This window comes from Centruroides sculpturatus, unplaced genomic scaffold (genome assembly GCF_000671375.1).
Source record: "Centruroides sculpturatus isolate CEXI.00-Female unplaced genomic scaffold, Cexi_2.0 scaffold469, whole genome shotgun sequence".
Taxonomy (NCBI): Eukaryota; Metazoa; Arthropoda; class Arachnida; order Scorpiones; family Buthidae; genus Centruroides; species Centruroides sculpturatus.
In genome coordinates, this window is record NW_019384793.1 from 287613 (window position 1) to 301298 (window position 13686).

At 27.8% G+C, this 13686-nt stretch overlaps 1 protein-coding gene and 1 long non-coding RNA gene across 2 annotated transcripts; one reads left to right on the plus strand and one right to left on the minus strand.

Annotated features, from left to right (window-relative positions):
• Positions 1–1585: 1585 nt before the first annotated feature.
• On the plus strand, positions 1586–9968 carry LOC111629355 (macoilin-like). Its single transcript, XM_023373249.1, has 5 exons — positions 1586–1818; positions 6507–6648; positions 9409–9535; positions 9624–9753; positions 9826–9968. The coding sequence occupies exons 1-5, from the start codon at positions 1739–1741 to the stop codon at positions 9935–9937; spliced, it is 591 nt and encodes a 196-aa protein (XP_023229017.1). The 5' UTR covers positions 1586–1738; the 3' UTR covers positions 9938–9968.
• LOC111629356 lies at positions 2416–8881 on the minus strand. The gene is made up of 3 exons (XR_002757321.1): positions 8450–8881; positions 8276–8343; positions 2416–3213 (listed from the first exon to the last, which is right to left on the minus strand). It is a non-coding gene; the product is annotated as an uncharacterized LOC111629356 (long non-coding RNA).
• Positions 9969–13686: the final 3718 nt, after the last annotated feature.

Genomic DNA, 13686 nt, shown 5'->3' on the forward strand with positions numbered 1-13686 from the left:
TAAATAGACGGATAAATAAATAAACAAATAATATTACTACATAAGNAGAATTATTTTCTTATTTCCGTATGAAATGTATATAAAAATAATATAAAATAATTTCGTTATTAGAAATAAAAATTGAATTTTTCCGAAAAAATAAAATGGGGATTTTTGCATTTTTATTTTTTTCCTGGTTAAAGTTTTACGTATTTTTCCCTAAAATAGATACGAATATAATAATTTCCCCGTATTAAAATAAATGATTATTATTTGATATGCAAATCATTATAAATTAATTAACTTTACGTAAGAGAGAATTGTTTGGAAGTATTAAATTAAATAACAATAATTATTCTAAAATTAGACAATCAATTTTATTTCGTAAGATTTATTTGAAATAATTCCCTAAAGAAAATATGTAATATTTTTATATCAAAATGTTTATAGTTTTAATCAATCCACATTAAAAATTTTTTTATAGTATAGATGATTAATTTTCGGGTTAAAGTATAAAATTTGTATATAATAATAATTGACAGTAATTTGAAATTAAAATTTGAATTATTTCCCTGGATGAAGGAATTTTATCGCCTCCGTTAAAGAAATTTTCATTTTAAAAACCGTAAATGTTTAAATAAACATAACTTGTTCGAACAAAGGAGAAAAATTTAGCGTAAAATCATAAAAAAAAATAATAATAATAGTACAGTAATTATAAACTGGTTTCTTTATCAGCTAGCTTGTAGGGAATATTCCCTATCCTATTATTTTTAAAATAATCAGGAAGGACAGTGTTCTATTTTAAATGCTCTTTAATTATTTATATAATTGCATATAAATATAATTTAAAGCAAATTTAAATAATTTAAATTAAAATATTTTCACGGGACAAATTCAAATATTTATGTTAAGTTTATATAAATTTGCTCGATATTATAGAATAATTAATGTTTTATTAATACTCGTACGGATAACAAAAACATTAACTAATATCACTCAAAATTACACGAATCGTTTATTTTTAATAGGAAATTTATCACTTATCAAAGAGCAAAGGAAAAGTTGATTTATAAATTTACCTAACGTGCAGGGAATTTTCCCTATTTTTGGAAGAGTAAGAAAATAGATAACATCTCGAATTACGAAACGAATTTATTAATGAAATTAAAGCCGCTATATTCACTAATTTTAATTGTATTTAAATATTTGCTTTTAATTTGGATTAATTGCATAGGTATTAACACTCATACGGATAATAGAAAAAATATTAAAATTTAAAAATATTAAACATTATTATTTAAATTTTAACGAATCATTCACTTTTCGTGGGGAATTTATCATTTATCAAAGACCAAACGAAAATTTCTTATAAATTTCCCTAACGTGAAGGGAATTTTCCCTCCTTTTGAAGAAAAAAAGACAAAAAAAAATTATTCTGAAATTAAAAAACGAGTTTATTAATGAATTTAAAGCCTCACCGTTTACTAATTGTAAGAATAATTTAATTATTTGTCTTTTAATTTCGGATACGTCAGGGAATTTTATACGAGCGTAGGAGAAAATATCGAGCAGAAGACGAAACGTAGTATATACACCGATGACGTCATGGCCGGACGGAGCATGCTCAGAAACGACGTCCGTAAGAGTCGATGAAAACTTGAGTATTTGACATATGGAGTAGAAGGAAATTATTATTGTTTGAAAGATCGAAACGTTTGAAATACTTAACAAAAGACATTATTGAAATAAATAAATTATGAAGAGACGTAATGCCGATTGCGGTAAGCTTCGACGACCTGTCAAACGTACGAAAATAAGCGAAGGAGTTTACGGGAGGTAAGCCTAAATTGATCGAGATTATCGTCTGGTTTTTTTTAAGGCCATTTTACACGCTTCCACGCGTTATATCGGGGGTTTTTCGGCGCTGTTTCGAGGTCCCCGGAGCCGTATATTTTGGGTTCCGTACCCCGGGCACACCGTACTTTCGGTGGTTTTGGCGCCATATCGGGGGGGGGGGGTTCCGGGTAGCCACGGTTTGGGTTGGTACTTTTTTTTGGGCTACGTCAAAGGGTTTTGGCGCTACATCGAGGTTCTGGAAAACGTACTTGGTACTCGAGGTACTCGACTTTGGTCTACATTTGGGGGAGATTTTGGCGCTGTATGGAGGTTCCGGGAGCCGTTGTTTGGGCTTGGGATTTTTTGGCGCTGTATCAAAGTCCTCGGAGAGGTACTTTGTGTTTGGTACTGGCTGCAGCATACTTTGGTCTACGTTGGGAGTTTTTGGCGTTATGTGAAGGTTTTCGGAGCCGTATTCTGCATTCGGTACTCGAGGTACTTTGGTGGTGGATTTTGGCACCATATTGAGGTTTTGGGAGCAGTACTTTGGATTATGTCGGGGTTTTGCTTCTGTATCGAGGTTTTGGGAGCCGTACCTTGCATTTAGTACTCAGGGTACTTCACTTTGGGCTACATCTGGAGGTTTTTGGTGCTGTAGTTTGGGTTTGGTGCTTTGGGCTACGTTGGGGTTTTGACACTATATTTGGGTTTGGGTACCACGGTGGGGTCTTTGGCATGCTCTGTTTAATAAAATCTGATCAAATTTCTTACACAAAGACACCTTACAAATATATAAACAATACTTAATTATACACAATTATTCACTTTATGGAAGATGTAGTATAGTAATTATTACAATTCAAGAAAATTGTGTGTTTTATACAATTAATTTTTAGTTTTTACTGGGTTTTTTTTTTGTGTTTTAATGCTTTAAACTTTACCATTAAACTAGGATTGATAAACTGGCAATGTCCGAAGTAAGCGAGCCAAATCTGGCTTGTAAACATGTTTGACAGATAGATTGAGAGAAATAGGCTTTTGTTTGTATACAAAATGTGTCTTACATATTTACTGTTAAGACATGATTTGGCCCACCAATCAAAAAGTTTGGTCATTGTTGACTTAAAATTGATTGTATAGGATTTCCCTAAGTCTGGCCTCTTGGAAGTTACAATGATTATTTTTTAAGCATGGTGATGAGTAGAGGAATAAATTCAAGTAATTACGATGATGATGATGATGATGATCTTCAGTTTAAAAGTTTCCTTCAGACCAAACTGTATATGATTGGTGGGGAGACTGAATGCATCCTGTTAAATTTTTTGGCAACTTCATGCTGACTGTAGCTCCTCGTCATCAAAATTTGAATTTGTTTGTCCTTGCATCATGCTTTGCCTGTAAAAAAGTAAACAAACATTAATGTAACTCCTTTTAGGCCAGATTTATGTGATGTGCTGTATATTTATGTTTATTTTTTGTTTTGTTGGGAGTATTTTGTGCTTTTCTGATCTTAATTTTATATAAAAATTAACTTTTGATGAAATAAACATTCAAAACTGTAATCAATTGTGTAGAAAGTGCATATTTTGTAGGCAAAAATGCCTACAAATATGCCTACGTATTCTATATACAAAACAAAATTTAATTTATGGTAGAATCTCACTAATGGGGGAAGTCTGGTTTAAAATCAAGATTTTGCTGTGTATTAATGACTATTTTCAGTTTTATTTGTGTTTCTATTCTAGATATGTTAATGTAACTACTACAAATGTTTGTTTATTTAATTCAGAATAATTCGTATTTTTTTCCACTTCTAATGCCATAACTTTTGTATATTCAATTTTATTATGATCTAATCTTTAATAACAAAACAGATTTCTATTGAAAACACACATAAAAAGATTTTTATCAGTGAATTTATTTACTCATTGATGGTAATCGGTAATAACAAAAATAAATTTTGACATACTTGATCCGAAATTGTATTAATTCGACTTATCACTAATCGGTCGAGTATTCCGATAAAAATCTCAACAGATATTAAATTTTCTGTATTTTTTTGGAAGCCCTTTGCAAATCTATAAATTATTATTTAACGACCTATGACCTGTATTAAATTCCGAATCTAAGAAGAGCTCGAATACTCATTTTGTTTGTACGTAATTGATTTAACCAATAAGTTTAGTCCGTTTGAATGTTGTAAGTATTAAAATGCTTACTACGGAATCCTTTATTTGGACGAATATCAACGTATTCTGCTTACCTACATATTTGATGCGTTAAGTTTGGAAAGGGAACTTAATTTAGAAGGACATACTTTTACACTCTTTCTATTTGGTCCTTTTCCATATTTTAAAATTAAAAAAAAAATGGAAGAAAAAATTGATAAACAGAAATTTCAAGTATTTCGTAACGCTTAGCTGATATTTTCCGCACTTTTATCAGCAGGAAGTGAGTACGTAAAGAGCAAAATATCCCCAATCTACCTTACAGATTCAAGTTTTTCTGTTAACTCGAACATGTACCCGGTAATAAATAAGTAATTAATAAACAATAAAGGATAATATTTATAATTTATATATAACGTATAATTATTATTTGTTATATCAGATGGGGTGACAATTAACGTTCTACCTACAAGGCCTGCATATAAAAATATTTTTAAAATTATAGAATAGATATAATTTGTCAGATTGCTTGATAATAATACATTAAACTAATAAATCTAAGCAATATTATTATTTAATTTATAAAATTAATCAGGCTAATATTATTTGCCTATTTTATTATAAAAATTATTTAATCGACAGATGAACCGAAGAATTTTTTTAGATCTTTTCAATTTATAACGTAAGAAAAAAATAAAGAAAAACCTAATGAATAGTAGATTTTATGGCCAAGAATTTAATTGGTTTGGCTCTTGGCCAGTTATGTCAATGAGATACAATATAATTGAGTTTCAGGAATTTATATTTAAAACAAAGTTTTTGTAAATAGAAAAAATATTATTTCTAGTATTAGGAAATATAAAGTTTTTACAAATCAATCGTATAAATTAATTTATGTTAAGTTAAATAAGTGAAGATAATTAAAGCGTACTCGTCTCCAATCACCTTCGCACTTGTGTTTCGATTAAAAATGTCCACTTCGGAATTTAAAATACAAGTTATTGATGATTTGCATTTATCATCGTTTGTTACGGCTTACATAATCGTAATTATTTTTAATTTCTTTTCGAATTTTACCTGTTTTTTTTTAATTGTAATGACATGTCAAGTTTATTTTTTCACATTTAAAGTGTTTATTAAATAACTAGTAACAAGTTTAATTTAATTTGAAACATTATAAGGCAGGTAGAAGTTCTTACAACAGGCGATTTATAATACAAGTTGGTTTGAATTAGGTTTCGAATTTCAAATATCTCCCATCAACTTCTGTATTTGTTACTTTAAAACGTAATTACTGAAATTTGAGTACCACTTGATGCCAAATCACACAAGTAACACAATAAATGACTGTCCTCCGACGTTAGAACCTTTTAATCGACATAAAATATGCACTGTCTAAGGTACTTGTGTATATATTTTAAGCCGATTTTAAAGGTTCTAATGCCGAAAAACAATCATTTGTTGTGTTACTTCTGAAACATAATTTTTCGAAGAAGCAAATTGATGCAATAACGCAATGAACTGTCTTCTCGGAAATATTTATAGAGTTATTTTGTTACTCAACCTTACATTTTCTATGCACCAATTCATAACCATTTGTGTAAGACTGTTTTGCTCTATTAAAATTATTTTGTTAAATAGATAATTAATGATGTCTGTACTACTCCCTGTCTATATTCTTTCAGTAGTCCTTTCAAGATATATTTTTAATTGGCAATTGTCCGAAAACAATGGCAGTGTGTATATTTAAATATGTAAATTGATCAATGGATAATGTATGCAATTATTTTAACAGTTCGAAAGCTCTGTTTATTGCAAAGTTATCAAATTTAAATTACAAAGTACGTTGACGACAATGCAAAACAAATAAACCTTTGTTTTACGATATTGTTCCAGTGTTTTTTTCTGTGTAAAAAATGTGTTTAATTTTATGCAAATTCATACCAGTTAGCTATTTTTATAAATTACACAGCAAAATATTTATGTAAAACTCATATAAACATAAGATTATGGGATTAGATCAACAGAGATAATTAATTTAAAAAAAAAGAAAAACAGTCAAACAATCATTCGTATGCTCGTAATTAGTTATGATAATTTAGTTTTAAATAATATACTTAGTTATATAAGAGAATTATATAATATCCGTCAAGTTTATTCCTTAAAGACGTAATTAATTAGCAAAATAAAGGACGGAAAATACTCTTACAGCTAAATTTTAATTAATTAATTCATAATTCTTTTGTAAAATTGTTATTTATAAATATAATTTACACGTTTAATTAATTTTTTAAGTATTATTAACAGCTCTGCACAAATTTTATAATTAGTAACGTCAATGTTTTTAAAAAAAATGGCAGCATGAAATACAACTTGTTTACATTTCTAAATTGTAAATTTGAAACTATAAAAGTTTGTTTTGTGTTATTTATTTACAAAATTTGGAAAATGGAATTATAAAACAATATTTTCTGTTTTCCGATAAACAAGTTTATAAAATTTTATTGCTTTTCTTTGCAGTACTTTCCTGTATTTGAAATTTTTATTGCTATGGGCATTAATGCTACTGGCTGATTTTATTGTGGAATTTAGATTTGAATATTTATGGCCATTCTGGTTGTTATTGAGAAGTGTTTATGACTCTTTTAAATATCAGGGATTGGTAAGTTTTTAGTATCACTTTATTAATGTATAGATGCTTATATTTATTCACTTAATATGATATTTCTCTTGACATTTTTTGAAGTAAAAATAATTATAATTATTGAAGTTAAATATCGTTAAAATAATTATTGTAATGATAAGTATATGCTTATGAATGTGTTAAATTAATAATATTTAGAAAAAAATATTTCAGCTAATTGATATAAAAATCTCAAATATTTTTGGATCTATAGGCTCATCCTAATGTGTTTATAGGCTCAAAAATATTTGGGAGTTCGATAGTAAACTCTACGAAAGCAGCTTTTATAATTGTTAAATATTGAAGTGAGTAGATTTTATGCATTCTTGCGTATAATATGAGAGCTTCCGAAACGAATACTACCATTTTAAATTACTGCAATTATGTTAATTATTATCCGAGAAGTATGCAACATACCCCAATCGATAGGATAATCATCAGAGTTAAGTCTCCTGTCTACATTTATGAACAGAAACAGTGACTCCACGTCTCGGAAGGCATTTTGCATTCTGTGGTTTACAAAGCCGGAATCACTTGTCACCATGCAACACAAATAATGTACGGTACTCGTAGAATTGTGAGTGCCAAGGGAAGAGGAATGTGATGGATGTTTTGTAGCAAATGTAGGAAGAACTTGAGCATTGGTTGGATGATGCGAGGTGCACACATGGAGAAATTATAATGGCAGATGTGAAATTTGAATGGTTTTCTAATATTTTAATATACATTACAATGTTCTCACATAGTAATTAACATAATTACAATAATTTAAAATCTATCGTTTTTTGGATGACCCTGCATTTTAAAAAAAATATATAATTTTCTAATTAATTTTAAAACAAATTAATTATATTATGTTTTTAAGTTTGTAATATAAGTTTTGATTATATATTACATATTTTGCTATTAAAACTAAAAATTCTATACACTGGATATTCTCGCACATGTTATGGCTGATATTTAAACTCGTGAGTAAAAATACAAAATGACATAATTTCTAAAACGCAACTATCAAATGAGTGCGATTATTCATACTTATTTTTATACAAAACAGCATATGTAAACAAAACCAAATAATTTCTCTTATAATAGAGTTACAAAAAAAAAACATTTTTTAAAATAGTAACTTGCAACAGCGTACCACACAGAGAACGTAATTTTTTTTTTCCGAACACGTTTGATAATTAAATAAAACATAAATCAAAATACTTATACAATTTTTTTTAATTAAAAATTATATATGATTGTGTCAAAAGTGCTGACAGATACTATTTAATTAATTACTTGTGATATGAGAAATTGGGTGTGTAATTTATTTTGAAATTTTCAATTTGTGACAAAGGAGAATTTACAAAATTCTGGAAAAACAGCTTTTATTATTAGAAATGTTACTGGCACCACATCAGTTTTCTTTGTAATCGTGTATTGGCAGATAAAACTAGTTTGACATTGTAGTTCTGTTAAATCGTACTCTGCGTAATCATCAGTGTTATTTTATAAACACTGGTGTTTTTCTAAAAAAAATTCTTTATATTTACGCACTAATTTCTATTTTATTTCTCAAGTTTTATACTTAAAATACTAAAAAGCAAAAGTAATATCATACCTTGTATATCCATTCATAAAAGCCCAGTATTCTTGTTTCATTGTCAAATTTTATTATAAAAAAAACAACTAGAAAACCAAATGGAATGCCAAATTATACTGCTATATAATTAATTAAATACTAGATAAAACACTGCCTACCTCTAGACAAATTAATTAGTATTTAATTACTTACATAGTCTGATAATCCGGCAGTTCATTTGGCTTTAGTTATGAGAACTTAAAATGAAGGTTAGTATCTACACAACAGAATTTTTCTACTATAACTGTAAATTCTGTTATCAGTATTAGCTTGTCCCATTACACAAGACTGAAAAATTCATTTACAAATGCCATAATTGGAACTTGATTACAGTAAGCAGTAAGTTTCATTATCAGGTAAACAGGAATTTTTAAGCTGTCTTTTTTGCACTTATCATATATTATCAGTGCTCTAAATGTCATATCCTAGTAACAACTGAAAGTATTTTGTTTATGTGAATGGTTTTATTGGCCAAAACAGTTGAAAAACAATGATTGTTCAAATCGACAGTTGTTGCAGTATTGGAATGTTTATTAGTTTAAACTTTATGTGCAAGGTTGTGTAAACTGTGTTAAAAGCAAGGGAAAAAAGCAAAGGAAGTTAAATAGGTATGATCTTGCTAAGCTTCAGAGTTGTTACAGGAGCTGTCATCTGCTTTTGAAGTTTTCCAGCAGGAAAAAAATCTAACAAAACTATTCGAGTTTTGCTAGATTTGTTCGATTCATTCTCTGCTTACTTACATTTTCTTATATTTTGGGTCCTTCTCACATCACACTGATCAAAGTAATGCACAGCATGTACAGGTTTAAGAATTTTAGTTTGCCTTCTCTAGCTGATAAAAGCCTAGAGAGAGAATTATAAAGTTCTGGTTTACAGTACAATAGTTTAAATTTCTAGCATTTCCTGCTTCAGTTATATGCTGAAGAACTTATTATTTATTAAGTTAGTTTTTTTTTTTTTTTTTGTTGAAATCAATTAAACCAGAATTTCAACTACTCGTATTCTTATTTACTTACTCTTAATTAATATTAGTTGAGAGTAAGTAAATGAGCGATTATAATTCCTATCATGATTATCATAAGCCAGTTTTAATTATAAAATATTTGTTTCAGGCGTTTTCTATATTTTTTGTCATTATTGCTGTGACATCCGACATGATCTGTTATCTATTTATCCCAGTACATTGGCTCTTTTTTGCAGCGAGTACCTATGTTTGGGTACAGTACGTTTGGCATACAGGTAAATAGAAATTTCAGATTATATTTATGTTAATGTTAAGATGAATTCCATTATTTTTTAATTAATTAATTTTTTTTTTTTTTTGCAGATAGAGGCGTTTGTCTCCCAACTGTATCTCTATGGTTGCTATTTGTATATATAGAAGCGTCTGTGCGACTTAAAGAATTGAAAAATATGCCATTTCATGTGGATTTGTGTAGACCTTTTGCAGCACATTGGTAAGATTTTAAATCATATAATCTTGAATTAATTTATTCAAATTAATTATAATAAATTAATATTTTTATTAGCATTGGTTATCCTGTTGTAACCTTAGGGTTTGGTTTTAAAAGTTACGTTGGATATAGATTAAGGCTGGTAAGTGTATATATTTTTTTTAATTTATCGTTTTATGTAAATTAAAATTAATTTATTATATCTACTTTTAAATTAAATAAGAAATTAGACCTAATTTTATAATGTAAATATTTACTACTTAAGGCTGATTGTTATCTCTTTAGTTATGCATGTAATATCCAGCAGATTTGTGTTAAAAATTTAATTCTTCATCTATGTAAAAATCTTTATTTATTTTTTTGTTTTGAAAGTTTGTGAAAATGGAAACAGACAGAACCGAACAGTTTTTTGTGTTAGAATTCTATTTAATTCTTCTGTTAATGTTTAGAATTTAGAAACTGAAATTTGTTATTTTCTATGATTTAAAAATTTATTGAAAATAACAAATCTGAGCTTTTAAAAACTTGCTATCTACTTATGTTTTTGAGAACTTTCAGGAAAAGATTTCACTATAGAAAAGGCATTGAATTTTTAATGCCATCTACTGGAGATTGTGAGCATAATCCAAGAGTTTACAATCAGCTTTATCATTAAACACAAAGATGTGGAGACAATCACATTGATATTTTATAGATAGTATACAAACTATTTTCATTCAATTTATTTTCATAAATTTCATTATTTTATTTGCAGTTTTTTTTAAAAGTTATTATAATGTTCATACAAGTATGTTATCCACCTTTACAATTTATTATACATAAAGAACTGCAGATAATATGTATTGCTGTTCAGAAAGCATGTTACACATAAATAAATTCACACACCAAGAATTGTGTATATAAAACCTGCTTTCCTTCCATAACATTTTATGATACAAACATTAATTTTTCTATTTTTAAGCCAACCCATTTCATACTTAGGTTCTGTCACATTACATACTAAGCTTTTAAAAAATATAGTTTTATCCTCTTAATCTAGTCTCAACCACTATTATGTATACTTTGTAATGACAGGGATATTTGGATAGTTTATCAACATTAGAAAAATCAGGCATTTATATGATTCCTTTACTACAACCAAACATGAACTCAAGATTATATTACAAAGGGGCTACAAACAGAAAACTTTCATATCATTGATAGAACATCAGAAACAACAGATGTCCTACAGAACTATCCAAGGATGTTTTAGATCTTAATCTTATACCTTTTTTGGCTGAATCATCAATACTCAGACAATATTGATTACAAAGCTATTTGGGAACCTTATACATTTCTACATTAGAGCCGTGAAACAAAGCTACTTTTAGAAATTTCAGGCATATATCAATAGATCTCACTGTTTAAACTTTCAAATGATTACTTCAGTGCCTTGAGTCATATATTTAGATTTATATATTTATTATTTTATATTTATTTTCATAAGTATTATTCTTATTTTACATTTATTTTTAATTTTTTAAAAAATTTTTATTGGTTATTTTTATTATTATTTTATCTGTTTTTCCTTTTTAAATGATTTTAATGTTAATATCTTCTATTTATATTTACATTTGAATTTTAATATTTGCAAATTTAAACACGTTCTTTTTCTGGTCAAATGAAATAATACTTGTTTGACCAGAAAAAGAATAAAATATATGGAATAATATGGAATAAAAATATTCTGTATTGCCTGAAGGCCATGTCAAAAGTACTTGCAAATTTATGTTAATGGAATTAACACTTTACCATTACGAAGGAGATAGAGTATTTTGTATATAATTATTGGCATGATATATATTTTTATATATGAAATATTATAATGTTCATATATCGTATTTATCATTATAAATCACTTCTTTGCTGAGAAATAGATACCCACAATTTAATCGAAATAAATTCATCTTAACAACAACAATAATAAAAAAACAAAAATTAAAATTTTTAGCTACTAATCATATTTTTGCATAAAATAATATCCTAATTACATTTTTTGATATCTTATATATAAATATAAAATTAAAGTAAAACATTTTTTCATACATTAGAATCATACTTATCTGCCATTCCTTGCACATAGGGGTTTCAGATTAGTGTGAGTGTACAGGCCCAAAGAAAACGAATCATGTGACTCACCTATTTCTCTTTGGTACTGATTCTTTTTGAAGGTGGATGGGCACAAATAACATACCATGCTATGATATGCAATATTGTACATAGACATGAAATCTAAATAAACAGGAAATGTCACCTGTGGACATTTTAGACTGTTTTACATATTTGTGCGGAGACATAGCCTCTAAAGAAAGGTTCTCTCTGCAATGGAAAATAGTCGTTCCTGGTTATTGAACATGGCAAGCAACGAAGATAGGACTAGTATCCATTTATAATGTAATTTTTACTTTATTAAACTGTATTTTTGACAGCTCTTTTTACAAAGTGATATGACTAATATTTTTATGGATACGATAGCATATAGGCAATCTTACTGGAGGATATTCTGAATCACTGAGGGCTAGATTAGTGAGACTAATGTATTTTTGAATGTACTGCATGATGATCAGTTTTCAATATTATTCTACAAACAGATTATTATATACAGTTTAAATTAAACATTTGTTAAAAAATATGCAAATGCCTTAAATCTAAACTTTTCATTGCAATTACAACAAATGTCATGATAATTACACTTGCCAACAGACTATAATTTAGATATACAGGTCCTTTAATTTTTTTATTAAAGAACCTACTAAGATTTAAACAATTAAATGGCATTTGGAAATGTTGAAATAATAATTTTATTTTGTCTGAAAATATTTTCAATAAAAATTTGATAAATATAGGGTGGTCAAAAAGTTTCTGATATACTAAATTAAGTTTCAGACCAGATTAGTCATATTTTTTTATCTCATGTATTTACAAAATAGGTGAAGTGATGCATTCAGCGAAGGAAATAAAAAAAACCCTTTTCTCCCAGATGTATTACGTTAACTGATTAGTATTCATTAGACTTGAATCCTGTAGAGTGTGTGTGGTCACGACTGCATGAATCCATATTTAAGTTATTCAGGCCATGCAAAATGATACATTAATTGATCAGGTCTAACAAGAATAAATACAGGAAAGCCTTGTTAATTTCAACTTGGATAGTTTGAAATCTCATTAGTTGGTAACTGTACTATTTGCCCTGATTGAGGATATGCAGATTTACACATTAAGCAATTTGATTAGTTTGAAATACAGTTACTTTGTAATTTGAAGTGAAAATTTTATCCAAACTGTCATATGCATATGTTAAATCATTCATTTAAATCAAAGTGCCTCCTTACTGTAAGAGAATATTATACCAAGAACAACTTTAATCTAATTTTACAGTGACACATTTTCAGGTGTCATATTATATATGGACTACCCATTTTTTCTTTTACTTCATAAAATATGGCTGGGTTTTGGGATTTCAAGATTGGGTTACAAGTATCAGATTGAGATATTTGAAATGTTCTGGTCATCCATGGACCACTGATGGTCCGTAGAGAAATTTGGAGATTGATCAACTGAAGGTTACGTGAAGCATACAAAAGAAATGCAAAATGTGTGATTTCTGTTTTTCACTCATCGCAGGTTTTTTATTTGAAGCCGAACATGAAATGACTGTTACCAATAAATAATAATGTCAATAAATCAATAAATAATTAACAATAAATAAATTTGTGAATGTGATTGTCGCTCTTCATGGAAAAGAGCCAAGAATTCATAAACTTATTTCAAACGAGCTGCAACAAACTTCACACTAATTTGTTATAATTAGAATGTTCACTAACACTATTAGTTTAAATAAACTACAAATGTACTTGGTTATTTGATTGTTTCAATTGAAAAACAAATCAAGTTTAG